This window comes from Durio zibethinus, chromosome 6 (assembly GCF_047325235.1).
Source record: "Durio zibethinus cultivar Kanyao isolate XHJ-2024 chromosome 6, ASM4732523v1, whole genome shotgun sequence".
NCBI classification, from domain to species: domain Eukaryota; kingdom Viridiplantae; phylum Streptophyta; class Magnoliopsida; order Malvales; family Malvaceae; genus Durio; species Durio zibethinus.
The window spans coordinates 29253372-29281280 of NC_143167.1; the positions used below are offsets into that span (position 1 = coordinate 29253372).

Here is a 27909-nt window from a genome sequence, read left to right on the forward strand (position 1 = left end):
TTGATCATTCCTGCTTCAAGGTGGTTTGGGAGAACAAAGTATTTGATTTGTTTGGCCAAAAACAAAGTGTTTGATTTAATCGAATTTCTTTCATACAAAACTCGAGAGTGATTGTTTCAGTGTTAAATTCATTAATTTGACCGTGCCAAAGAAGCAAATCTAGCTGATTTGATAATAAAAGGGGTGAATGTTTAAAAAAATTGTTTAGTGCGCCGTGCCATCTTATTCCTTTTGGCCACGGAGGAAAGTAAGGCTAGTCAAATAGGTTGCTTTCAAGAACCTTGCAAGGTGGGTAGCTTGTTTTTGTTAACCCCTGGTCCCAAGTTTGTTTGATTAACTCATATAAACTTGGTGAATCCAGTTCCCTGTCCCACCATTAACTTTTTTTTTTCTGCTACCTGGATATTTGAATTCAAAATTCCCTGTTTCCTTTTGTCTTCTACTGCCCCTTCACCAATGACTAGTACTGGCTTTGGTACATTTTGATCTCATTTTGAGCTCCAATACTCATGGAATTGGTTGCTTAATGTGAGGCATTCTTAGTTTTGTGTTTCTAATGTATTAAACACACTGTTGGAGAGGGTTTAAGTAGGTGCATTAGTTCCCATTTTGTGGTTTTTTAGAGCACTTAAGAATAATGTGATCTCTATATCCAGGAATTCCAGAGTTATGTGCAAGGCTGCAGGTAATGCACCTGGAGATAATCCTACGCCGAGTGGGATGAACCAGTATGAGAGAATAATTGAAATTTTGGCACCTCTTTTCTCTGTTTGGGTGTGTGTTTGATTTTGTTAGTGTATTTGATAAAATTCTAGCCGATTTTTTATCTTTAATTTTACATTGTAATTTTAATTTATTGAACAGGTTATTTTGGGAACTATTAGTGGCATCTACAATCCAGCTGTGGCAATTTTCAGTTCTCTGCTGCTTTTAGTGAATGATGATTCATATGTTGATTAGCTACCAAACCATTTATTCTATCTTGAAGGTAACATGGGTTTTTTTTTTTTGGCTATAAAAGGTACCATGGTTAGAGACAGATCTTTTCACTGCTAGCCTAGGTTTCCTCATGCGTTCAATGGGATTGAAGTTAACCTTTGAGAATTTCATACGCTGTCTACGGAACCAATGGACTGTAAGGCAAAATATTCACATATAAGTTAGTAGAATGCTGATAAAACAAAAATGATCCCGTTTCAGTGTTTACATGATTAAGGGTATTAATTTTCAATTTTGCAGGTAGGCGTAGGACTTCTTGCTCAATACCTAATCAAGCCTATGTTAGGATTTGCTATTGTAATGGTAATTCAAAATTTGCTTTGCCATCAATAACTCATTTCTGGCTGTTTGAATTCTACTTATTGTGGAGATAAACTTCATTGTCATAACAAGAACACAGGACACTTTACTTTGATCCATGATTTCCCTTGTATTGTTTGATTTGAGTTTTAAAATACTATGAAAACTTTTGTCTATTAATATATTGAGAAATCTCCCAATAAAGAGGTTGGTTGAGGACTGCAGAAATGAAAGTCAATGCAATGTAGTTGCATTATGTGGAATGTGATTCAGCTTTACAGTTCTTTCTAATCAGCTTGTATGAATAAGTAAATACTGAACAACAACTATGTGATTTTCAGACTCTGAAACTGTCTGCTCTGCTTGCAACCGGTCTTATTTTGGTCTCGTGCTGCTCTGGTGGTCAGGCATCAAATGTTGCAATCTATATATCTAAGGGGAATGTAGCATTTTCTGTTCTCATGACAACGTGAGATCAAACTGCATCCATGTATCTAAATGCTCTTATTGGATAGAGTAATCTTGTGATCTTTTACTTGGCGAACTTTTTCTTACTCTTCTTTTGATATCCCATAAGTTGAATTTTGCCGTGAAAAATTCTTTCTTTTGGAGCTCTCTCTCTCCTAAGGGAAAGATGTAAAAACTATCTTCTGCATATGAAGGTCTTTGACAGATTTGTCCAAAAACTCATTTGTCAGTGGGAGAAGAGGTCGTAGCCTAAATACAGAGAAACGAATCAAATGTATTGAAATTTGAACTTCAAATTTATTAAATATCATGTCGGGTTAAATTGAGCCTTGGTTCAAGCAACAAATGTTTTTCTTGCTTCTTTGCGTCTTTCTCCCTCTACTTTCTTTTTTTCTTCTCTGATTTTTTTGTTATTTTTTAACTACTTCATCAAATTGACCATATAAAAAATGCCAAAAGCTTTTTTATAGTTATTTTTTTTAAATTGATCAGATAAGACGAGCTTTTTATTTACTCGATTTGAGATTAAAAAAAAAAATTCATTTCAAAAATCAAAGCCATGAGATTGGTCCTATTATCTACTAACTATTAAAATTGTGAAAAAAATTCTCTTTAATTTTGAGATTTTTATAATCCACTTGCAATTCCTAATAAAAATTTTATAGTATTACATATTGACCCTAATATATCCAAGTCAATGGGGTCAATTTAGATTTTTTTTTTCTAAAATAATGTACAGATTTTAAAGAATTTTAAAATTTCAGTGAGGTGAAATGACCCCACTCACTTGTGTGTGGTTCTCCCACTGACCTTCAAGTTCCCCAATTTCCTCTGGGATTTCTGCAGATGTTCAACTACTAGAGCAATAGTTATGACTTATGACACCACTCCTCACAAAGCTTCTTGCCGGTCAGCTTGTTCCTGTTGATGCTGCGGTATGTTTATTCTATTCAATGATTGCCTTTATACATAATTGGCAAATACATGAAGCATGAGAAAACTTACATTGTAGAAGTCAAAGTAGTTAATATCTATTGCTTTATTCTAGTGACTGACATACACAGTGATGGAACCTGCCTCTTTGGTTTCTCTTCCAAATGGTTTGGACTGATCCATCCACCAAAACTTTAAAGCGTAACACACCAGGTGGATCCATTAGAAATTTAAAATATATCTACAGCTTATATTGGTGATGGAGGAGGGTATAAGATCTCAAATTGTCTTGCTATAAAGTATATATCCTTCATTTATGGTGGTTCCACTAATGGAAAGAATTTTTTCCGAAAATCTTTGCAGGTTGGGCTATTAGCACTTTTCAGGTTGTGTTAGTACCGACAGTTGTTGGATGTAACAAGGGATTATTGTTTCTATCCGTTATCATTGGTTGCACTTCAAGTATCATGAAGCCTAATGAATCTTGACATACAATCATATGATTCTAATGTCTTCTTTGCGGCAGTCTTGTCCAATGAATTCTTTCCCAAATTCACTTCAAAAGTACTCTCAGTGACTCCTTTAATTGGAGTTATTCTCACAACTCTACTTTGCGCAAGCCCTGTAAGTTCTCAGGATACTTTCAAGAAGTATATTTACAATATCTTAAACTTTACACTGTTCACATTTTTGCACTTCTGTTGAATGCTTCTTTCCACATAAAGAACTAACATTGATGTCCTTTTAATACTAAGATTGGCCAAGTGTCTGAAGTATTGAAAGCCCAAGGAGCTCAGCTAATATTGCCTGTAGCTCTCCTACATGCTCTGCATTTGCCGTTGGTTACTGGGTTTCAAAAACATCGTTTGGGGAATCCACTTCTCGTACCATATCCATAGAACGTGGAATGCAGGTAGGCATTTCTTCATTACTATTAGGACATCATATTTCTTGAAACTTGTAGATAGCTAAAACAAGTCTGATCGATATTCGGCATTTTCATGAATGATTGTTATGTTATATCCGTGATGCCTATTCGGAATCGTAAATGCTTGATATCTTCGTTATACAGAAACCTTTATAATCTGTATCACAACTTTAGAACAGCCGTCTGTCGTAGTTTTACTGTCATTATAAATAAGCAAGAAATAGATCGCATGACCAAGTCATCAAGCAGTTTTGGAATGGTTCATTCTTCTGTTTTAAATATCTAATGCATCATATTGTTTCTCTGAGAAGTCTGTCTTCTTTCATCTGGATTATTTCTTAAGCATCTGTTATTTTATCATTTGCACCTAATATGTTTGATCTTTTTTCCCTTTATTCAGTCATACAAATGAGAAGAAGGAAAATAACTTGGTATCAAACTTAGTGCAATTTACCTGATTACTAGGTGTGCTAAAGTTTTCTATCTATCTATTCTGCTTTCGCTACTATTATTGGAACTTTTGTTTAAACATTTTTATTGCATGTCTCTTGGTGGCTTTGTCCTGTCTTTTCTCTCAAACCTGATGTTATTGATCCGATGACCAGTGTGCTCAGTAATGCTGTTATTCTGTTTCACGCACAGAGCTCTGCACTTGGTTTCTTGCTTGTGCAAAAATATTTTACCAATCACCAAGTAGATGTCCCTTCTGCATTTAGTGTTGTTTGCATGGGGGTATGACCTTTTTTGCACTCTGATTTTTATTTTCTTCCTAACCACAAGCCCTGCATTATCTTTTTTTTGGCACCCACATTTCTCTTAATTTTTTGTAGCATGGTGGGAGTGCTTTTGCTGTTTTTTGGAGGAACAGACCAATTCCTGTGGATGACAAGGATGATTTCAAGGAATGACTAATATTCATCTATATTTTGGATGTGTATTTTGATCTTAAGTAGTGTTTGGTATGAGATGATCACTCAAAAAATCATAATGATCTACATGTGGTGTTTAGATCACCGTGTTTGATAATATCTTAATGGTCTTACATGGCGTTAATCTTGAAAAATAGTGATTGAATCACTGCCTTAAAAATGTGATCTAATACTCACCCAAAAGGATGGGAAATTTTTATTACCAATTTGTTTTAAACCCATTCTATGCATGGGTACAATAAACTATTATAATTTTTGTTATATATACGGAATAATATGTAGATCCAAAAATCTATAGTTAGACTTAACAAATGAATAGAATCGTCACCTATCTCTTTTAACTAGGTGTGATTGGTCACCTTATGAATCTATCCTCTTGAAGAGCTCTTAAACTTCACTAAGAGTCCCTAAAAGAATATATTCAGGTCTATAAACCAGAACAGAGTTCGGTTACATGTGAGGAATGTTATAACACCCCCACATGCCCATCCAAAGGATGGTATCATATTATTTTAAATTCATCATAAGGTTTTGGTTCTAATGGTTTCAAAATTTTATGTTGAATATTAAAAATAATTCATAAGATTCTTCCATCAATTTGATAGAATTTCTAAAAATATTTTCTCACTTCAAGAGTATTCAACAATCCCATTTGATTTTTTGAAGAGGCTCCGTCGTCGAAAAAATTATCTTTTATATTTTTTTTTGTTAAAAATATATATAATTATTTCACCATTTTGATCAAATTAGAAATATTTTTTTATTTTAAATTTTTAAATTCTCCATCATTTGGGCTTATTTACAAATTTTATTTATTTATTTTTTTAATCTATAAATTTTTCACCATTTAAGTCAATTTAAATTTTTTTTTTCAGAAATTTTAAAACTTTCACTATTTAAGCCTATTTAGAAATTATTTTTATTTATTATTTTTTTTGGAAAGAAAATAATATGATAATTATTTTTATTGAAATTTCATTTAAATTCTTCCACCATTTGGGACAAATTTAAAGAAAATTTCTCACCTAGAGATTTCTTAAAAATTTAACATTTAAAATTTCTAAGAATCTCATCCTTGGATAATTATCAAATATTTTCAACCTAATTTTGGAAAAGAATACAATTACTTTATTGAAATTTCATCTAAATTATTTCACCATTTGAGACAAATTTAGAAAAAATTCCTCACCTAGAGATTTTTTAAAAATTTACGATTTGAAATTTTTAAGAATCTAATCCTTGGGTAATTTATATTTAATTCTAAAATTTTTATTTTTTAATTTTTTTTCTTTTTTTTGTTTTGAAAATAAATATTAATTATTGTTATTAAAACTTTATATAAATTATTCTACCATTTGGGACAAATTTAGATAAAATTTCTCACATAAGAATTTTATAGAAATTTACCATTTGAAATTTCTATAAATTTCATCATTGGATAATTAATATTTATTTTCAAATTTTATTTTATTTTTTACCTTTTTTATTTTTCTAAAATTTAATCAAGCAAAAATACTAAAATAAATAAATAAATAAAGCAAAAAAAATAACCAAAACAGGAGGATGTTCAGCTCTAATGGCTACAGCGCAGCTCGCCTGTAGGAAGAAAAGCTAAAATGGCTTAAAAAGTGGCTTCGCTTGGCTTGATTTGAAACAAAGACTGAAAAAAGTCGTCGGAATCTAGAAATTTTTCATATTTTTTTCAAAAAAAAAATTTTTAAAACCTTAAAAAATCTTTTAAAAATTTTCTTAATTGCTTTCTCTGATTTCTACCTCTCTTTCTAATATTTTGTGTGTTTTTTTCTTTGTATGTGATCTCTCCTATCCTTGAACCATAGGTATTTATAAGATCATATCATAAGAGTTTTTGATTAGTTAAGAGTCCCCATTCAATTGGATTTCCATATTATAAGAAAACCTAAGAATTATACTTGAGAGATTGAAACTAATTGCAATTCTGCCAATGCCTATACACGTAGAATTTGCATTTTTTCCTTTTTTTTAGCTAATATCATATTATCTTAAAATAAAATAAATCAAAAATCAAAATAAAAATAAGAATCAAAATAAATAAAATAACAAACAATTGGGCTTAACCATTTGGACCCCATCGAACCGGGCCCAATGGGCTTAGGCTCAGACTCTATCGGATCAAGCCAATGAGCTTAGACTTGGACCAATTAGAGTGTCTACAGTTGTCCCTCTTTACACATATTCTGGAAAATAGGAATTGTGCAAAGAGGTAGACACTCAATCAAGACTCAACTCAACACTTTTTTTTTTAAACCAAAGCTCCTCTAAACAGAGACTCAACAATTTTGAGAAAAATAAAATATTCCTCTAAACAAATGCACCACAACTTTTGAAAAATAAAATGTTCCTCTAAACAGAGGCATCGCAACTTTGAAAAGTAAATGGCTTTTCAACAATCATGTCCAAAAGAGTCATAGATCAGGTTTGATGAAATGAAAACTCAAAGATTTACAATTTGAATTCAAAATTCAAAGATTCAGATTCGCAATAAGCTTCGTAAGAATTTATTAAAATTTGATTATGAAAATTTCAGTTTCATAAAAATATGATTCGTAAAATTTTAGATATGCAAAAGTTCAAACTTGCAGGCTAAATTTGTGAGATTCTCATCCAAAATGCAAATTGCAAGGCTCGCATCTAACATTTAAAAATTCTCATTTGAATTTTGGAGATTCACATCCAAAAGTTCAAAGCTTCTCATTTGAGTTCAAAGGTTCACATTCAATAAAATTTAGAATTTCACATCTAAAATCTCAAAGGTTCTCATTTGAGTTCAAAGGTTCACCTAAATTTGGGATTCACATCCAAAAAGTTTAAAGCTTTTTGTTTGAATTTTGGAGATTCACATTCAAAAGTTTAAAACTTTTCATTCTAGTTCGAATATTCACATTCGATGAACTTTAAGGTTTCACACCTCAAAGATTCTCATTTGAAACTCAAAAATTCTTATTTAAAAACTCAAAGATTCTCATTTGAAACTCAAAGATTTTCGTTTGAGGATTTCTTACAGATTTTAATTTAAGACTCAAAGATTCTCATTTGAAGATTTTTTTAAAGATTCTCATTTGAAGATTTCTTAAAAATTCTCATTTAAGACTCAAAGGTTCTCATTTGAAAACGTCTTAAAGATTCTCATTTAAGACTCAAAGATTTTCATTTGAAAACATCTTAAAGATTCTCATTTAAGACTCAAAATTTCATCAAAATACTCAAAATCACTTTTTCAGATGAGCTTCAAACTTTAATCAAAGTCAAAATTTTGTATGTACTGAATGTCATGATCAATGATGCAAATGCTTACTTAATTATACAAATACAACAATGTAGATTCTCACAATGTCATTCTTAACCATTATTCAAATATTTAGTATATAATACAAATGCATAGCCAAACCAAAGTTTCAAGTATTCTCTAAATAACAATGCAATACGGATGTTTATGTCATGAAATTCTAATTAATTATGGTAATATGGTTCTTAAAACTCCACAATCTCTCATCTTTTTTTCCAACATCTCAGCACTAACCATTTAGAATAAGTTCCATCAATTGATACTTAATCGTAATTCATAAGCTTTTCAGTACTAGCAATTTTAAAATAAATTTTATCCATTAATTCATACCATTTAATCACAATTCACAGGCTTCTCAGCACTAGCTATTTTAGAACAAACTCTGTCTTCTATCACTTGGTCACTACTCATAGGCTTTTCAGCACTAACCATTTCAGAATAAATTTTGTCTATTGCCCCACATCATTTTCATCATTTGACCACATTTCACAAATTATGTCAATCAATCCATCACCATATTCATTATTTGGTCACATTTTATGTCCTATCAAATCATCTTTTCAAGTTTTTACTATCTCTTTATCATTCTCTTTTTTTTACCCCCTATTATCCTGGATTTTGTTTCAAATGAATGCAAGACTTTTTTGTGCACATTGTCATTCATTCATCATCATTTCAATTTTTGACAATTATAATGGAATCAAACATTTTTTTAATTTATTTTGGGGATGCAACAATAAGAGAGTACAAGGTGAATTGAAAGAAAGGTAATCATCGATGAGTGAGTCTAGTATAAAAATAATTGGGCAAATTAGTAAATTCAAAGCATGTCCTTAGGAATGGTATTGAACAAATGGAGTAATAATATCCAAACAATAAATACTTAGACAATTCTGAACATTAATCTTGAATTTTTTTTTTCAAAAATTTATTCCATTTACTTTCAAAGTCATTTTGAGCTTAGTGAACTTTGCCACAGCTTTGAAAAATCTTCAGATGCCTTTGCTCTTCCTCCATGTAAATTGTTTATCCAACTCTTAACTTAGGGACTTATCCAAACTGCCCTTTCAGGTTTTTAATTTGAGTCTTTATTTTTTCTCATTTTCATTTTTTTCTTTTTTTTTCATCTTTTTTCTTTCTTTTTTCCTTCATCCACATCAATCTCTAAGACAACGAAACATGATTTTATTGTTCTATTATGAATATGCCTTAGTCCAACATATGATCATTCAATTCGAGCATTCATATTTAATCCAAATGAACTTTTAAAGGTTGTAATGTAGGTCACGATGAAGGGTCATGAAAGAAATTGATAAAATAGGCTCAAAACATCTGTTTAAAGGGTTTAAAACCAAATGATCATTTTTCATCATTTGATGCAATTTGGCATTTTGCCCAATTTCACTTCATTTCACTACCTTTCCCTTTTCCTTTCCCATTTTCATTTCATTTCTTACAAAAAGACTTTCATTACTTTATCCCAAATCATGTGTTTATTTTCTATCTTTTTCTTTTATTTTACTTTTTTCTTTTTTTCTTTCTATTCAAAATTTTTTACGATTTTTTACCTCTTTTCTTTTTCAAAAATTACCCTTCAGTATAGAGGGTAATCCTTGGTTAAGGTTTTTTTTTAAAAAAAAATCATAATAGGCTCAAAAAGGTTGCAATGAATGATTTTTTAATGGTAAAAGAAAGATGGTTATTTTTCATCTCAAATGTGAATGTTTTTCTTAAACATCATCTATTGAACAAAACAAGCTTATGGATCTGTATAAAAGACTGCACATCTTCAGTATATAGGGTGATCCTTGGTTAAGGTTCTTTTAAAAAAAAAATCATAATAGGCTCAAAAAGGTTGCAATGAATGATTTTTTAATGGTAAAAAAAATATGGTTATTTTTCATCTCAAATGTGAATGTTTTCCTTAAACACCATCTATTGAACAAAACAAGCTCATGGATCTGTATAAAAGACTGCACATCTTCAAGATATATCTATTTCACCTCTGTCAATAATTTTTTTTTATTCAAATGATTTTTATAGATCAATGTGAATGAGTTCTTAAAATTAAATCTCAGAATTATTGTTATCATCGTCTAAACATTCATCATTTGAAATTTAAGAATGGGAATAAAAGGACATGTAAAAAAAAAAAACATGGAATAGTAATTGGGTGAAAGAAAAAATGTAATGAAATTTATCATGCTTGCCTTTTATTGAAATGATAACAAGTGAAGTCTTATTGCATGAAAAAATTCTTAACATTACTATGAAAGAAATCTAGAATGACAAATAGCTTTCAATCAGCCTTAACATCCTTCTCAAAATTATGTCTCTGTGCAATTAGGTGAATAATTTTTATTGACATATTACCCCATGATTCGTCGAAACTCACTAAACCTTTATGGATCAAACTTTACTCTTTATATTTGAAAGCAAGGCATGTTTCAATATAATGACCTACATTCACATTATGATAATCGCACGTCGTATTAGCATTATACCACTTTGGATAAGGTGGTTTCAATGATTCTAGAATAACTAGAGATATCAAGTTATTCTTGACCAGTTCTGGAAATAACTCAGTGTAAGTTATGGAGATAGAATCAATATATGCCCTTTCTTGGTTATCCCAAGATCTCTTTAAACCACTCACTTGGTTCTTAGGCTTTAAAGTTGATATAGTGATATGACTAAAATCATATGCATGTACTTGAAAGGCTAATTGTGGATATGGTTGGTATGGGTAAAGTGAGATATTGCTCACAGCAGGATAATACGAAGAGTAACCTTATGGTGGATAAGGTTGATATCCCCTGAACTGTCTGTCAAAGTTTATGAATTGAGCTTCAGTCTCTTTTTTCTTTGGTGTCTTCTTGGTTTTCCCTCCTTTCAACTTGTCATTTTTAATAGCATTCTCAATGATTTCGCCTAAGATCATTATATCAGTAAAATTTTTTGTTGCATTTTTTATCATCTTTTCCTAATAAAGAGATTTTAAAGTGCTGATAAACAACACAGTGATTTCTTTTTCAGTCAAAGAGGATTGTACTTGAAAAGCTATATCCCTCCACCTTTAGACATATTCCTTGAATGATTCAGTGGCTTTCTTTTTTATACTCTACAAAAAAAGACGATAAGGGGCTAAGTTTATAATATGCCAATATTGATTAATGAAGGTATGGTCCATATCACTCTAAGAAGGAATACGGATCCTGTCCAACTAGACATACCACCTAGCAATAAAGCCTGTGAGGATGTCTTAGAATACATCAAAAGCTTTTCATTATTAGCATGGGTAGTTATTTTTTTACAATACATGATAATGCGAGTCTTTGGGTATTTTGTACCATTGTATTTTTTAAACTCTGAAACCTTAAATTTTAGAGGAATAACCATATCTGGGACTAAACAAAGCCTAACTACATCCACTGAACCATAAAAACTAACTCATTCCACTGCTCACAGCCTTTTCTCTAATAAGTTTATTTTCTGTTCAGATTTTGAGGCTTTTAAAATCTTATTCTCTTTGGGCCTCAACTTTTTTTCTCTTCTAGATCATCCAAATTAAGAATTGGTATTTGTCTATTACCTTCTCGGTAAAGATAGAATTTACATAACTCTAATATTATCCTAGATTTGAAGTTGATAGCATTCTAGGATATATGTACCTTACAGGATATAAGAACTACTATAATGGTGGATTTTGTACGGGTTAAGCTTAATGTGGCCCAAAATCAGAAAGGTACAGTGAGTTATCCACCTCTTGTGAGAGATGATCTTATTAGTTAATTTTTTTATACTTTTTTCTTATTTAATTTTTTCAAAGCCTCTAAGATCTTATTCAACTCCCTTTTTAGTTTCTCATAGGCTTTCTTTATCCTTTTAAGATGATTAAAATTTTCTTATTTCATTTGTCTAGCTCGAGCCCTTATATTATATGGGTGAGTGAAGTTCTTGCTTGGTAGAGCTATTCTTGAACCTTGAGCACCATAATTATAATCAAGAATGCTATGCTTTATGCATAATATGTTGATGTATTTATGGAATGTGAATTTTCATGAATGAAATTGATGCATATGTATGACATGATAATGCAAATGCACAAGGTTAAACAAACAAAATTGTTAGTTTCATGGATGAAATGAAAGTGATGCAGATGCACAATATTACATATGACAATGAAAATGATATATGACATGATAATGCAAATGCACAAAGTCAAACAAATAAAATAGTTAAATCACAAATCGTTCCTTCTTATGTCCTAACTTTAGGTTACATTTATCAACAGGTAAGAATGGCTCTGTCACGAGGCTGGCCTCTTAAGTGTACACTATATGCAAGGTTAGGTGACTTTGAACACTAAAGGTTTTCAAATTATTCCTTACATCATCGTCCATCACAAACTAGTAAGGCAATCCAATTTTCACTCATCACAGGCTACTAATGAAAAAGATTCAATTTGAGTGAGAGTATTTCGTTAGCCATTACGAAGAGTTTTCTCTCACGAGAGCGTAAATACTTTACTCCTTCCTAAAAAAGACAGAGCCCGGGTATAGAGCTCATGTAATGTAAATGCATGTGATAGTATGTGTGAAGGAACATATAGATTCATACCTCAAAAATAAAATACAAGACAAAAAAGGAAAAATGTTGGTAAACAAATAATTACAATGTAAAATCATTAGACTAAAGGATAGGATAAATTTAAAAGTTTATGGCTTAACTCTCTATAGCGTCCCCAGCAGAGTAGCTAAACTGTCATAACATATAAATTCAAAAATCTACAGCTAGACTTAACAAATGAATAAAGTTGCCACCTATCTTGTTTAACTAGGTGTGATTGGCCACCTTATGAATCTATCATCTTAAGAAACTCTTATGTTTGACTAAGGATCTTTAAAAGAATAAGTTCGGGTCTACAAACTAAAAAAAGGTTTGGGAGTTTAGTTACATGTGTGAAAAATTATAGCACCCTTACATGTCCATCCAAGGGATGGTACCATATTATTTTAAATTCATCATAGGGTCTTGGTTCTAATAATTTCAAATTTTTATGTTGAATATTGAAAATAATTCATAAAATTTTTCCATCAATTTGGTAGAATTCCTAAAAATATTTTTTCACCTCAAAAGTATTCAAGAATCTCATTTGATTTCTTGAAGAAGCTTTGTCATCGAAAAAATTATTTTTTTTGTTGAAAATATATATAATTATTTTATCATTTGGGTCAAATTAGAAATATTTTCTTCTTTTGAATTTCTAAATTCTCTACCATTTAGGCCTATTTAGAAATTTTTTTATTTTTTTATCTCTAATTTTTTCACCATTTAGGTCAATTTAGAAATATATTTTTTCGAAATTTCTAATTTTTCACCATTTAAGTCTATTTAGAAAATTTTTTTATTTATTATTATTTTTTTAGAAAGAAAATAATATGATAATTATTTTTATTGAAATTTCATTTAAATTCTTCCATCATTTGAGACAAATTTAAAGAAAATTTATTACCTAAAGATTTCTTAGAAATTTACCATTTGAAATTTCTAAGAATCTCATCATTAGATAATTATCAAATATTTTCAACCCAAATTTGAAAAAAAAAATACAATTACTTTTATTAAAATTTCGTCTAAATTATTTCATAATTTAGGATAAATTTAGAGAAAATTTCTCACGTAGAGATTTCTTATACATTTACCATTTGAAATTTCTAATAATCTCATCCTATGGTAATTTGTATTTAATTTCAAAATTTTTATTTTTTATTTATTTTATTTTTAAAAAATAAATATTAATTATTTTTATTAAAATTTTATCTAAATTATTTCACAATTTGAGATAAATTTAGATAAAATTTTTTACCTAAAAATTTTATAAAAATTTACCATTTGAAATTTCTATAAATTCTATTATTGGATAATTAATATTTATTTCCAAATTTTATTTTATTTTTTACCTTTTTTATTTTTATTTTTCTAAAATTTAATCATGCCAAAATACTCAAAAATAAATAAATAACGCGAAAAAAAAACATAAAACAGGATATGTCTCAGCTCTAATAGCTACAGTGTAGCTCGGCTGCATGGATAAAAGCTAGAATAGCTTAAAAAGTGGCTTCGCTTAGCTTGGCTTGAGATAAAAATTGGAAAAAGTTATCAGAATTTGAGAATTTTTTAGATTTTTTTCAAAAAAAATCTTTTAAAACCCCAAAAAATCTTTAAAATTTTTTTTTAACTATTTTCTCAGATTTCTGCCTCTCTCTCTCCCTAATTTTTGTGTGTGTTTTTTTGTGTATATGATCTTTCGCATCCTTGATCCATAAGTATTTATAGAACCATATTAGAAGAGTTTCTGATAAGTTAAAAGTCCCCCTTTCGGTTGGATTTTCATATTATCAGAAAATTTAAGAACTATCATGAAGAGATTGAAACTAACTGCCAATGCCTATGCACAGCAAATTTTACATTTTTCCTTTTTTTTAACTAATTTTTATTATCTTAAAATAAAATAAATAAATAATCAAAATCAAAATAAATAAAATAACAAACAATTGGGCCTAACCATTGGGACCCCATTGAACCGGGCCCAATAAACTTAGGCCCAGGCTGATGTCGGATCAAGCCCAATGAGTTTTGGCTTAGACCAATTAGGATATCTACAATATATAATATTATTAGTGTTAAAAAATTTATATGAATAAAATATTGAAAGGTCAATATTGACATAATAAATACATGACTATATTTAACATATTCACTTTTTTTTTGTAACATTGGAAAGTCAGATTTTTATGGAATATTTAAGAATATTATGTAATTTCAAAAAATTAAGGTAAAGCAAATTGTTTTTTTTTTTTCAATTCAAAAACTTAATTGTCAAAAACTACTTATTTAAAAGTTTGAAATTTTATATATGTGCTATCAATGGAACAAGTGTATCTATCATTATTTTTTGTAATATAATATTCTTTCAAAATTTAATATAATTACAATTTTAGAAAACAATTTAAATTTTATTCTCATGATTACAAATATATTTATAATGGTTGATAACAAACATAGGTCACCCTAAATAATTTTTTATCATCGTTTTATTTACAAAAGAAATATCAAATCATGTCGCTATTTACGATTTAATAGATAATTTTGATTTGATTATTAAAAATAAAATTATAAAGTACAAAACAAAAAGTGTGATATAAATCTTTTTTCTTAATCAAAAAGATAATTTTATTCATAAAACTAAATATTTCAAAACTTAAGAATCTAATAAGAGAAAGTTTCAATACATAAATAAAAAAATAATTGTAATGACACATAACAATACATACAATCTAATTTCTAAAAAAAAAAATTAATAAAACACACAATCTAACTCCCTTTGAGTCTACTACTAATAGGTATAAAATAAGTATTTATTTTTACTTCCATCTTTGTTAAAAAACCAGCAATATATTTTGCTTCCCAAAATGAATGGATAAAATCAATATCCATTCATTCATGCTTCCCAAAATGAATGGATAAAACCAGCAATATGGTCATTGGCATATGATTGTAGAACCTTACTAATCAACATAATCTTATTGAGTAACCGCCTAAAATAAAATAAAATCATTAAGCCTATGTTAACTAATACCTCACAAAAGAAAAGAATTATCTAGTAACATCACATGCAACATATATATAGAAAATATTAAATATTTACCTTTAAATTATAAATTATAAAAAAAAAATTATACTAAAATATACAATTGATAAAATTATTATTCTAAAAATAAAACCTAATAATTGCACAAACAAAAAATATAAGTAAAATCTCAATAAACTTATAAAAGAATAGCAAGAAAATTACAAAATAAATTTCTTATAAGATAATAGAAGTAAAATTATAGTACCACAAAATTGAAAAATAGTCAAATTCGATTTACTTAAAATTCTTTTTGAAAAAACATTTGTTTTTATATTACTATAAGACACATTATCATAAATTTATTAAAAAGTTAAGCAAGTAAGATTACAAAATAAATTTCTTATAAGATAATAGAAATAAAATTGTAGTAAAACAAAATTGAAAAACAGTCAAATTCGATTTACTTAAAATTCTCTTTGAAAAAATATTTGTATTTATATTGTTGTAAGACACATTATCATAAATTTATTAAAAAGTTACTATCATTAACCGTATAATGTAATAAGTAATAAAAAATATGTAAGTAATGTGATTTTTCCATTAAAATTACAAATTTTGCATAATTTGTATTTTTTAATGATATCATTAATATTTCCTAATTTAATGATATTTAAATGCTTAATTTATCTTTCCTTATTTATTACATTAAATTTCATTGAACTTATCATGAGTAATTAGAAAATATGAAAATATATTCATAAATAGTTAACTTTTTATTTAGTTTCTATTTTTATTTGTATTATTGACCAAATTAATTGTAACTTATTCGTATAAGGTAAAAATATTGGATATTTAAAAGGTAATAAATGTAATTAATTTACTCTAATTAATTATTTTTTAAGTAATAAAACTATAAAAAAATAATAAAAATGTTTTAAGTAAATAAAATGTATTTCTTATAGAACATATGATGATTTTTTAAACCCATCCACATGTCAAAAATGTAAATTATCTAAGATGGACTATTTCTTTTTTTATTAAAAGCTTTAACTTTTATCTATTTATATAAGAAGTCAAGTCACATATAAAATTAACAATAATTGATATTACCTATTTAATATGTTAATTAAAACTTTTTTTCATCTCAAAATTAATTGTAATTATTTTATATTATAAATTTTTATATTTCAAATTAATATTCAATGTAACAAGTTTAATAAATAATTTGTGTGATTTCTTTGTTTTAATTTCCATATATAATAATATTTTGATTTTTAATAGATTAGTTTTATTTTTTAATTAAGATATTTTTATGTAATTTATACTATAAAACTTAGTTTACCTATCAATAAATAAATTTAAATTAATAATTTAATTATATTTTATTATGAAGTAAACAAAATATTACTAATATTTTATAAATTATTATTTTTAAATAACGTTGAAATTATTAACTTGTATAGTTATTTTAATATGGATGCATGGTTATTTTGCTATTTTCAAACAAAATAATATTTTTTTTAGTAATACTAAATACATTGATATTTAATCATTAAAAATTAATAATTTTTAATTAAATAAAATGATTATAGATCACGAGTAATAAGATTATTTTAATAATAAAATTATTTCAATAATTAAATTATTATAATAACCTTAAAAATAATACCTAATGTTTTCTTAGAGAATTTTATTTTCTTTAATTTTAAAAGGAAGTCAATTATTAAAATTTTTTTTTATCATATAAATATTTGCCCTAAAATTCCTATTAGGAGTGCTGGATTGATTTAAAACTTGAACTTAATCAAACATTTTTTTTTCAAATTGAATATTTTAGCTTTATAATATCATTAAAAAAAAAAAAAAACCCAAAGAAGCAATCTAAATAATATTTATTTTTGATAGAAAATGAAATATGTAAGTCATATTCGTTGCAATCAACATTTTTTTTTCTTTCTCAACAGAATCTCAAGAGTATTTCATTATTCTTCAAATTCTTTCAAAATTTTGATCAGTGGATAAAGTAAAAATACGTTTACAGCCACTTTTTCGTTATTAAAATAATAATAAATTTTCATGAACGAAATGATATTCTTGTAAAAATTATCTCAAAATCTTTAATTTGATAGTTAAAAATATTTGAAAAGACATGAAAAATTTAATTTTGAATCAAAATTTTTTTTATTTATATTAAAATTTTATCTTTATGATATAACAAAAAAAGATATTTTTATAAAAATGATAAATTTTATTAAATTAGAATATTCTCTCCAAAAATCAGGATTTTTTTTTATCATATTCTAGAAAGAATATTTTACTGTTACCCTAATTGACGTTACGTTAATTTGGTTATGACAATGATATAAAATCAGTAATTATATCAGAAAAAAAGTGCAACATGCAACTCAGTCCTTAAATTAAAAAAAAAAAAAACTGAAAGAAAAAAAAAGAAATTAATGTCGGCAATCGGCATAGAACCCTAAATATTCAAATAATTCGGCTATTACTTTTAGACTTTTGAAGTTTTTGACACTAATAGTAAGTAGTGTAGTACAAAATTTTCAATATATATATATATATATAATAAAGAGAACAATAATTTGCATAAAATAATGCACACTCAGGCTGTAAGAAAATAATATTTCTGACATAAGTAGAACATATCTGTTGGAGGAACATTAAGAATAATACTTTATGAGGAGTGATACTGATAATATTAAATTTTTAATATCAAGAATAATAATGTATGGTACAAAAAAAATACTAAAAACAAAAAAAAAAAAAGAAGAAGAATAAGATACTTACTGAATTAAAAAAAAATGGTTATTGAATAATACGGATAATAATTTAATAAAGGAATAGTAGTAAATGAAGCGTGTTCGGTCTGCTATCATCTTTCTCAAAAAAGGCTGACTATAAAGAGCGTTCAAAGGCAAACCCAAATTTTATGCACAAAAAGGCCTGGTTGCGTGAAGTTGCAGTCAACCAACCCTCAACTCCTAACTTTGCCCTGATTCCCAAACAATTATTTAGGAACCCCAAAAAAAAAAAAAAATCCAAGAATGTGCTAGAGAATTGAGAAAAGCGTGAAAGAATATAAAAGATTCATTTTTTTTTTTCAATATTCCAAGTTGATTGAAAAGTCTTATTCGAAAAAAATCCGTTTCTCAAGAATCTAACCCAACCAATTTCCTTACATTGTTTAGCGGTTTTACGGTATTTTAGAGCCTTGTCTTTTTTGTTTTTTGTTTTTGGGTTTGTTTAGAACCTTAAAAATCTACAACCATGTCGCAGACTAACTGGGAAGCCGATAAAATGTAAGTTTTTTTTTTTTTTTTTTTTTAATTTTGTGTGTGTGTGTGTGTTTTGTTTACTAGGGTTTTCTTTTTATTTCATTGTTTTTCTTTTCTTTTTTTTTTTTTACTTGTGTCTTTTTGCTTAGGGTTTTTGAAAATTTTTTAATGGAAGGGTTTTTTGAGCTATAACTTCATTATTTAATGGGCTTTTAGTGAAAGTTTCCATTTTGTTCATTGATTTTTTTTTTCATTTGTTTGGTACTTAGAATTATTATATACTGATTTAGGATTTTCTTTGGAGGGCAAGAAAAATGGTTTTTCTTTTTTCTCTTTTACTGCTCCCATTTTATATTTTGCCAACTTTGTTATTAAAAAAAGCTTCTTAAAATTGTTTTCTTACACTCTTTTGAATGAAAGAATGCAAAATTTAAATGTAGCAATGGAATAGAGCACTCTGTTTTTCTTTTTCTTTTTAAATGTTTTGGAATTCAAATGAAAGGTTTTGGAAATTTCTAGCTTTATGTAGTGGTATATTTTTTGGCTGATGAAGGGTTTTCTATGAATTAAGGTTTAATGTTCTGCGTTAAAAAAATACTAATTTTACTGTTGTTTATATTCTTATTGCTTAATGTTTAATGGTTGTGATGGGTGTTTATATTTCTCTCTGAGAATAGGTTGGATGTGTATATATATGATTATTTGATGAAGAGAAATTTAAATGCTACTGCTAAGGCATTTCAAGCTGAAGGGAAAGTATCCACTGATCCAGTAGGTAGGGTGAAAGAAGAAAGAAACTTGTAAATAAAGATAGCAGTGATATAGATGGTAAGATTTTAATTTTCCTTTTAAGAACTTAATTGATTCTGAAAAATTTTTTTATGTGTTTTCCAGCTATTGATGCACCCGGGGGTTTTTTATTTGAGTGGTGGTCTGTATTTTGGGATATTTTCATTGCGAGGACAAATGAGAAGCATTCAGAAGCTGCTGCATCTTATATTGAGGTATGTTTGTGGGCTGTTTTTGGTGGTGGTTGGTAGTAGTAAGGGGACTCTTACCAGCATGTTGCCTTTATTTTTGGTTTTCAAGCTGTGTATGCTGGCCTACTTGTAACGATTAAGCTCTCTTTAGTCTCTAGCATATAGTTTATTGCAATTGTTTCTGGAAAGAGGAACTCACTGCATGTTTGAAAGACTTGGGTTGGATATATGCTTTTAATTGATGCTACTATATTTTCTTCTCTGGTATTTGCTTCCATCATTTCACTTTTCTAACTTTTTGTTTGGGATGGGAGTTCAAATAAGTGAAGAGTCAAACAAAAGGATAGTTTTACTGAGCAAAAGTTAGAATGTATTAGACTTAAATAGTGGATTTTTCAAGTAATATATTTTCTTTGGCTTTTTTTATTCGGTCTCAAGAATTATTGGTGTCCTTGGGCACTGAATCTACTAGAGATTGAGACTGTAAATGCATTTGACTCCTCTATTGAACAAAATTTTTGTGCAATGTGCAATAGGTCATATATTATTGGAAGTTTTGTTTGAAAAATCTTCATTCAAGTCATTAGTCATTTTGCAATTGCTTTTTTGAGGAGTTAGTTGAGCAAGTTTGCTGTTTAATTAAAATTTTTAAGACTGGCAGAATCAAATGGTCAAGGCTCGAGAGCTGCAGCAACAGCAACATTATCAGAAGCCTCAGCAGATGCAGATGCAACAGGTCTTATTGCAGAGGCATGCTCAGCAGCAGCAGCAGCAGCAGCAGCAGCAACAGCAGCAGCAACAACAACAACAACAACAGCAGCAGCTGCTGCTGCAGCAGCAAAGAGAAGGGACTCAGTTATTAAATGGTGCTGCCAATGGGCTTGTTGGTGAACCTCTCATGAAAGAGAACGCTGCAGGTGCAATTTCTGCCACAAGAAAGATGTATGATGAGAATTCTAGGTTTCCACGGCAGAGGGATTCATTGGGTGATGCAGCTGTGAAGGTACCTAGTTCACATTAGCTTGATAGGAAACAATACCACCCTTTTTTCTCCCCTTGTCGCATTTTTTTACATCAGATAAGTTTGCAGCAATTAGGTGATAATGTGGGCCAGCTTCTGGATCCGAATCAAGCCTCAATGATGAAAGCAGCCTCAATGGGTGGCCAGCCTTTGGGGTACTTCTCATGTGGTCTTTTTGTTTAAGAAGATCGTGTATTGCTTTCCTTATTTGCTTTATCATGTTTGTGATGTGTAAAAACTGTTAGTGATTAAACTCCACTCCTCCTTACAGGCAAACACCGCATGGCACATCTGGAAATATATCAGGTACTCTTCAGCAAATCCAAAATCGAGGTCAACAGATTCCAATGCCCACTCAGGTACTTCATTTTCATTTTATCCTTTTTTTGTGTATATTTTAAAATTTTTAATTGCAGTTTTTTTCCTTTTAAATAATTTTGTTTGTGTTATAATTGTATGCTGATACAGGATTCAAAGAGTGAGATCAGTCCAATGTTGACTCCAAGAGCTGCTGGTCCTGATGGATTGTTAATTGGAGTCCATGGTATTTTTTTTTACCTCAAGAGAGTTGTTTCTTTATTTAGACTTTCTTGCCAGTGTTTAAATATGATACTACAACCTTAAAAATAAGAAAATATCTAACTTCCATGTCATGCTAGGTTGGCTGGAGATTTATTTCAAGAGAAGATATTTCTTTATTCTTAACAAACTGGACCAATCACTTTACTTGAAATGACCCCTGTAACACGATATGGCATTGGTGAGAGGATATACGTATTGGAAGGTTGAAAGTATCAAGAAACCTTCTAAGTAATAGAAGTCATTGGATGTGAAACAACCATATGAGGTATTGATACGGAGTGTGTTTGATGTAGATAAGAAGAAGTAACCTTAGTTATTGATCCCATTGTCTGAAGATATTGCTAGAAATTTATTACCTATTAAATGAACAATTTTGTTTGAATAGGGTTGAAGATTTTGGGTTTTACTTTTAACTTGGTTTGATTGTCTCCGTCACTTGTCATAGGACCTTGTTTCAGCAGGACCTGCACTAGCTTCCTCTAACCTTTTAAATTGGTAAACAAATGTTAATTGCCACTTGGTTATCTCATTGCTATAGTTGTAAAATCACATGTGAATTAGTAAAATACTTTTAAGTGTCATTATTCACATTGCTTTCAATAAGATTTTAAGATATGAATTATTGGTTTTATTAACTTATATTGTTCTTAAGGATCAAATCAAGCTGGTGGCAATTTGACATTGAAAGGATGGCCTTTAGCGGTAAGTCTTTTGACCTACAATTGATATGAAATTGGTATTTCCTCAATATTCCCAGTTTCACTTGCTCAGTGCAAATGAACAGTAATTGGTTCAATGTTTAATGATATTTACAAAAATTAGGAGCCATTTACTGGCTGGGTTGTGAAGACAATGAATGTGTTTGCTAAATGTAAAATACTGATGGAATAAGTTATGTTTGGTAAATACGTTGAATAATTCATTTGTTGATAGGATGCATGTATCTTGTCCTGAATAAAACAGATGTTTAAGCTGCATTTTCTGATTTCCTGTAACTAATTTCCAGTGCATTGGATTTTTTTTTTTGTATTTCAAGATAACTTTCTCTATTCTGCTTACAAAGAAATTAACTGTCTTGGTCGAAGAGTTTGTATGGATATGTGGACAAACCCTCAATATTATGGCTTATGGATAACTGCTTAAATAACTTTGTCAAAAGGATATAGGAACAAGGTTAATTTATCTGTAGAATTGTAGAGTTCACTGTGAAATAATTCCTCTTCTTTTTAAATCTATCCCATGGAAAGTAAAGTGGAGCAGAACAACCTAGATAATTGAATCATTTGTCTATGGTTGAGATCTGACAATAATTGTTGACACTGCTGCACTAAATCTGAATCAGGTTTGATTTGTGGTTTCGTTGTTCAAATTTGATGTATAGTAGTAGGAATAAGGCTTGCAAGATTGATATACAGGTTTCCTTGTCTAATAGTATCTTATCAATTGTAGGGACTGGACCAAATTCGATCTGGGTTTCTCCAGCAGCAGAAATCTATGATTCAAGCATCTCAGCCCTTCAATCAGCTTCAGTTACAGCAACAACTTCTTCAAGCACAGCAAAACTTGTCATACCCATCAAATGATTTGGAATGCAGAAAATTGCGAATGCTTCTGAACAATCAGATTATGGGTCTAGGAAGGGATGGCCAGCTAAATTCTCTTGGCGATGTGGTTCCCAAAGTTGGATCTCCTAAAGTTGGTTGTCCTGCACTGCCTCGTGGAGACGCCGATATGTCAGTTAAGGTATATTTATCTGTATTGCACATCAATTAACAACGATTATTATTATTTGAGGCTGTTGCAGCTTCCTCACTCTTGATACATGGTGTTCAATATCTCTCAGTTACAGCAGCAACAACTGCATCACAATAATCTACAGTCACAACAATTTGCACAGCATCCACTTTCAAGTCAGCAGCCTCAGAATTCAAGTCACCAACTCCAGCAGCAAGATAAAATGATTGGTGCCTCCAGTATGATGCCTGATAGTAGCATATCAAACACCTTTCAGGGAAATGACCAGGTTTAACATTTACTAGGATTTGGCTTTTAATTATGCCATCTAAAAGTTGTTCTATTCTTCTCTTTTTTTTTTTAATTTTCCTTTGTTATTTTTTTTTTGCTTTAAGTGTTTAGATTCTTCATTCTCCAAAAATATGAAAATGTTTTAAAAGATTTACGTTATATTAATACATTCTGACCTTTAGATTCTTTCTGATTTATCTCATGGTCTGGATTACTATAGCCACGGCATTTTTACCTGCATGACCACATTCTCTGATTTCTATTTGGTTGTTACTTGATTTGGGTCAGCATTTCTGACTTTGTGTTGCATCTTTTCTTAAGGCTTCAAAAAATCAAGTTGGCCGAAAGAGGAAGCAGCCAGGGTCATCTTCAGGTCCGGTCAATAGCTCAGGAACTGCAAACACCACTGGACCATCTCCGAGTTCACCTTCGTCACCATCTACTCACACACCAGGAGATGCTGTTTCAATGCCCACTTTGCCACATAATAGTGGTTCCTCCAAGTCTTTGCGTATGTTTGGCTCTGATGGTTTGGGTTCCCTTACATCAGCTCCTAATCAGCTGGTAAAGCTTCTATCCATCTTTTGATGAACATCATGTCTTGTCTTAGTATTTATTTAGTTTTTATCTTTTTTTTTTTTTTTGCAATGATAAATCTAGATTTTTTGGCCCTTCAACTTCTATAGATAGTTCGTTGAGCATATGAGTTAGCAAATTGAGTGTATAATTTAGATTCTCCTGAGAGGAATCAGGAAATATAATTTAGAATCTCCTAAGCGGTGAAAAAGTATATGAAGAAGGCAATATAGTGAAGTTATAGCTATTTTAGATAGGCTCTTTAACTTTAAGAATCAGTGCTAGGTAAATAACTTGATTTTAGACCAAATGCCAGAGTAAGCCAAATCACTAAAAACTGACAATCTACATGTTTCTAGCCTTTATGTCTTACTGAGCTACATAAGATATTGGGATTTTGTTATTCCCTGGATTGGATGCATCCATTGGAAGAAATTTACAAACTTCATGCATGTTATTTTCATTGATGTTCCATTCTGCATTGGGATAACTTGAGATAGTAAATCACAGGCTGATATAGACCGTTTCGTGGATGATGGGGCTCTAGATGATAATGTGGAGTCATTCTTATCTCATGATGATCCAGAGCCTACAGATAGAGTTGGTCGTTGTGGTGATGTCAGCAAAGGTACAGTTAATGTTGATATTTAATTATTGGTGGAATGTGTGCCCACGCCAACAAATCAGCAAGTTCTTACAATTAGAGAAATACATATGGATTTAATAATATTGTAATGTCAGGCTTTACATTTACGGAAATTCGGCTTATCCCTGCTAGTACAAGTAAAGTAGAATGTTGTCACTTCTCAGCAGACGGGAAGTTGCTTGCTACTGGTGGCCATGATAAAAAGGTTCAGGGTGACTTGATTTAATTTACGAACTGCTCTGATATTAAATTATGTAAACCTTTTTTTTTTTTTTTTTTTGTGTTGATAGCCAAACTTCAGTGCTATTATAGTTGAAGTTTTAAATCTTTCTAGAGAAATGAAATAAAAAATTTTGCTTGATGATATCTCGTGCAGGCTGTTCTGTGGTGCACAGAGTCTTTTGCAGTTAAGTCAACACTTGAAGAACATTCTCAATGGATAACTGATGTCCGCTTCAGTCCAAGTATGTCAAGGCTTGCTACTTCTTCAGCTGACAGAACAGTTAGGATCTGGGATGCTGATAATGTTAGTAAGCATACTTTTTGTTTATCATGGCATGTCTCATCCTGAACACTGTTGCAATTACATTGTTGCCTGGACTTTAATAGATTAAGTTTTTTAACTGCTTCAGAAATGACCGATTCTGCTGTGCATTTTGGTTACCTAATACTTCAGAAACTGCTTGAAGTATGCAGTTACTGTATGACCTACTTTTCGGAATCAGAACTTCTTTACGATTTGCTTTTCAAAACAGAAGTTCATCTCAAAACAATATTGATTGCTAGGCATTGAAAATATAAAAAATAAGTCACTATTGCAGTGAATAGTAGATTTCTTAAGGAGCTTTGTGTAGCCAATCCCTACTCATTGAAGGCTTTGTTAGTTGAGTCATGATGAAAATTGGTTTCTAGGAAGAATCTGAAAGTAATTTTTTTTTATGGATAATTTTGGTGTCGGAATTATGCCAATGAAGTTCTCTCCAAATTTTCTTGATTTGTGGATGCATGATTCTATTCTGCAGCCTGGATATTCACTTCGCAATTTTGTGGGACATTCTACAACTGTTACATCAGTTGACTTTCACCCTATCAAAGAGGACCTTATCTGCTCCTGTGATAATAATAGTGAGATTCGATATTGGAGTATCAAGAATGGTAGCTGTGCTGGAGTTTTAAAGGTATATAGCCTTTTGATTCATTCTCAAGAAATGTTATGTACAATGCCCCATCACTATGTTCTGTTTTTCTTTTGCAAGTCCTATTTTTACCATTAGTATCTTTTTTTTTTCCTTTTTGTCAGGGCGGTGCTAACCACGTGAGATTTCAGCCCCATGTTGGAAGGTTTCTTGCAGCTGCAGCAGATAATTATGTTTCCATACTTGACGTAGAGACCCAAGTTTGCAGGTTCAAATTACAGGTCAGTTGGGAATTTGCTAGTTGTTTGTTCATTCCTTTTTGGCATTTTGTAACCTACAAGCTAAATGGGTGGGATACACTTGCACTCTAGCTTTGTTGCATAAAGAACAAGAAAATTAAGTGATCATGATGTTTGGAGATCATAGTTTTTTGCGTGTCTGTTGGCAGGTGCAAGGCCTTTGGAGAAGTCTTGACAAGAAAGAATGTAGTTTTTTTTTTTTGAGAAAAAGAATGTAGTGTTTTGAATGTGGGACGGCTTCTTTGCCAGGAACCTTTTAACAGGCTTTATAGGAATACTTGTCCACATGTTCTAAAACTTACCTTCTTTGTCCTCTTTTTGTACCTCCATGGTGCATAAACTTTTCTGTTCAGAGGTTTGACTTAAATGATTTAGCATCCTCTGGTTTTCTCCATCTATGCTGCTATTTCATATGGTCTTTCTTAACTAACAAATCCGCTGAACAGAAACAGAGATTGTATTTTTTTTTTCTGAATCTTATGGCTTTGGATATGGAACCACAAAGATATTGTGAAAATATCAATTTAGAGTATATGAATTATCTTGTAGTTTTGCTGTCAAATATTTCTATCATATATCTTTGCTTTAATTTTCTTTTCTTCTTTTTTTCTATGATATTTTAAATGGAGTACTGTCTTTTGCCCTGAAAATTGACATGGATTAATTGTCAATGTTGACTGTTGTTTTCATCGCATCAACTGTCATTGCAGGGCCATAAAAATGTCGTCCATTCTGTGTGCTGGAACCCTACAGGTGAGTTTGTGGCATCTGTAAGTGATGACTTGGTGAGAGTATGGACGGTTGGATCTGTTGGCAAAGGGGAATGTGTTCATGAATTAAACAGCACTGGCAACAAATTTAACTCTTGTGTTTTTCATCCTAATTATCCTTCCCTGTTGGTTGTTGGCTGTTACGAGGTGAGTGCTACTATTGCTGTTTCAACTTTGATTAGCTCCATAGTATTATGAGGTCTCATACCTCGGTTGTCACCGATGTTGCTTGAACTCTTCATTTTCCTTGAAGCATCCATATCTGACTCATCCTACAGACATGTTATTGGAGGTCCAACCCTCCGAATATATTAATTTAAAAAAAGAATTGAGCATGCCTATGTTGGAAACATACTTGTATCTGACACGCATCCCTGAGTCTGAGACAATGTCATGTTTTTAAATTGTGGTAGGTTTATGGCATTGTACTGCCAATGTTCTATGCTAAATGCATAGCCATTGTTTAGTTTCTTTCCAATTTTTCTTAATGCAAGCTGCTGATTATTGTTTTGCTTATGACACGGAATGACGGTGTTCACTAGAATCTGGAGCTTTGGGACATGGTTGAAAATAAGACGTTGATATTACATGCACATGAGAAGCTAGTCTCTGGCTTGGCAGCGTCAAATGCCACCGGTATGGTAGCCTCAGCTAGTCATGACAAGTGTGTGAAGCTCTGGAAGTGATCGTCTCCCTCGTTTGGTCCACTTTACTGTTAATGGTATAGTTTCTTCACTATATGTAGATGCCGATAACAAGTTTTTCTGACAGGTCTTTTGTACTTGTTCATGTCAACATTTTTATTAAAGCATGAAAAGGGGTCTTAGAATTTGGTGCACTGCCAGTCTCGGTTAACTTCGGGATTTCACGGCTTTTTGTCAAAGCCTAATGTTGTTGGATCAAAATGAAACACAGTGAAAGATGTCCAGCACTTGCACCAATGCACCGTCAATGCAAGTCCTTTCTCATTACTTTTATCTCCACATTAACTTTAGAAGATTACGAAGTTTATTTATTTATTTATTTATTATTATTTAACCTTAATTGTTATTGAAAAAATTGT

The 27909-nt window shown here is 30.2% G+C and overlaps 1 protein-coding gene, 1 long non-coding RNA gene and 1 pseudogene across 8 annotated transcripts; all 3 read left to right on the forward strand.

Moving 5' to 3' along the window:
* Positions 1 to 149: 149 nt before the first annotated feature.
* On the forward strand, positions 150 to 2125 carry LOC149518546 (uncharacterized). Its single transcript, XR_016343354.1, has 4 exons — positions 150 to 774; positions 865 to 988; positions 1240 to 1302; positions 1641 to 2125. It is a non-coding gene; the product is annotated as an uncharacterized LOC149518546 (long non-coding RNA).
* Positions 2126 to 3075: 950 nt separating this feature from the next.
* On the forward strand, positions 3076 to 4818 carry LOC111286069 (sodium/pyruvate cotransporter BASS2, chloroplastic-like; annotated as a pseudogene). The gene is made up of 4 exons (XR_016343353.1): positions 3076 to 3324; positions 3456 to 3613; positions 4271 to 4360; positions 4459 to 4818. The product of XR_016343353.1 is annotated as a sodium/pyruvate cotransporter BASS2, chloroplastic-like (transcript).
* Positions 4819 to 18465: 13647 nt separating this feature from the next.
* LOC111285946 (transcriptional corepressor LEUNIG-like) lies at positions 18466 to 27890 on the forward strand. Of its 6 annotated transcripts, none has more exons than XM_089762608.1 (18): positions 18466 to 18835; positions 19489 to 19639; positions 19706 to 19815; positions 20453 to 20794; positions 20882 to 20967; positions 21084 to 21171; positions 21281 to 21356; positions 22047 to 22096; positions 22844 to 23137; positions 23238 to 23417; positions 23741 to 23983; positions 24506 to 24623; positions 24737 to 24846; positions 25018 to 25167; positions 25664 to 25819; positions 25942 to 26058; positions 26787 to 26993; positions 27389 to 27890. In XM_089762608.1, the coding sequence occupies exons 4-18, from the start codon at positions 20459 to 20461 to the stop codon at positions 27530 to 27532; spliced, it is 2355 nt and encodes a 784-aa protein (XP_089618734.1). In that variant the 5' UTR covers positions 18466 to 18835; positions 19489 to 19639; positions 19706 to 19815; positions 20453 to 20458; the 3' UTR covers positions 27533 to 27890. The 6 variants fall into 6 exon arrangements, with proteins under 6 accessions (XP_089618734.1, XP_089618735.1, XP_089618733.1 ...); XM_089762609.1 differs by having other exon boundaries at positions 19489 to 19586; positions 20445 to 20794; XM_089762607.1 differs by having other exon boundaries at positions 19489 to 19586.
* The last annotated feature ends 19 nt before the right edge of the window (positions 27891 to 27909 follow it).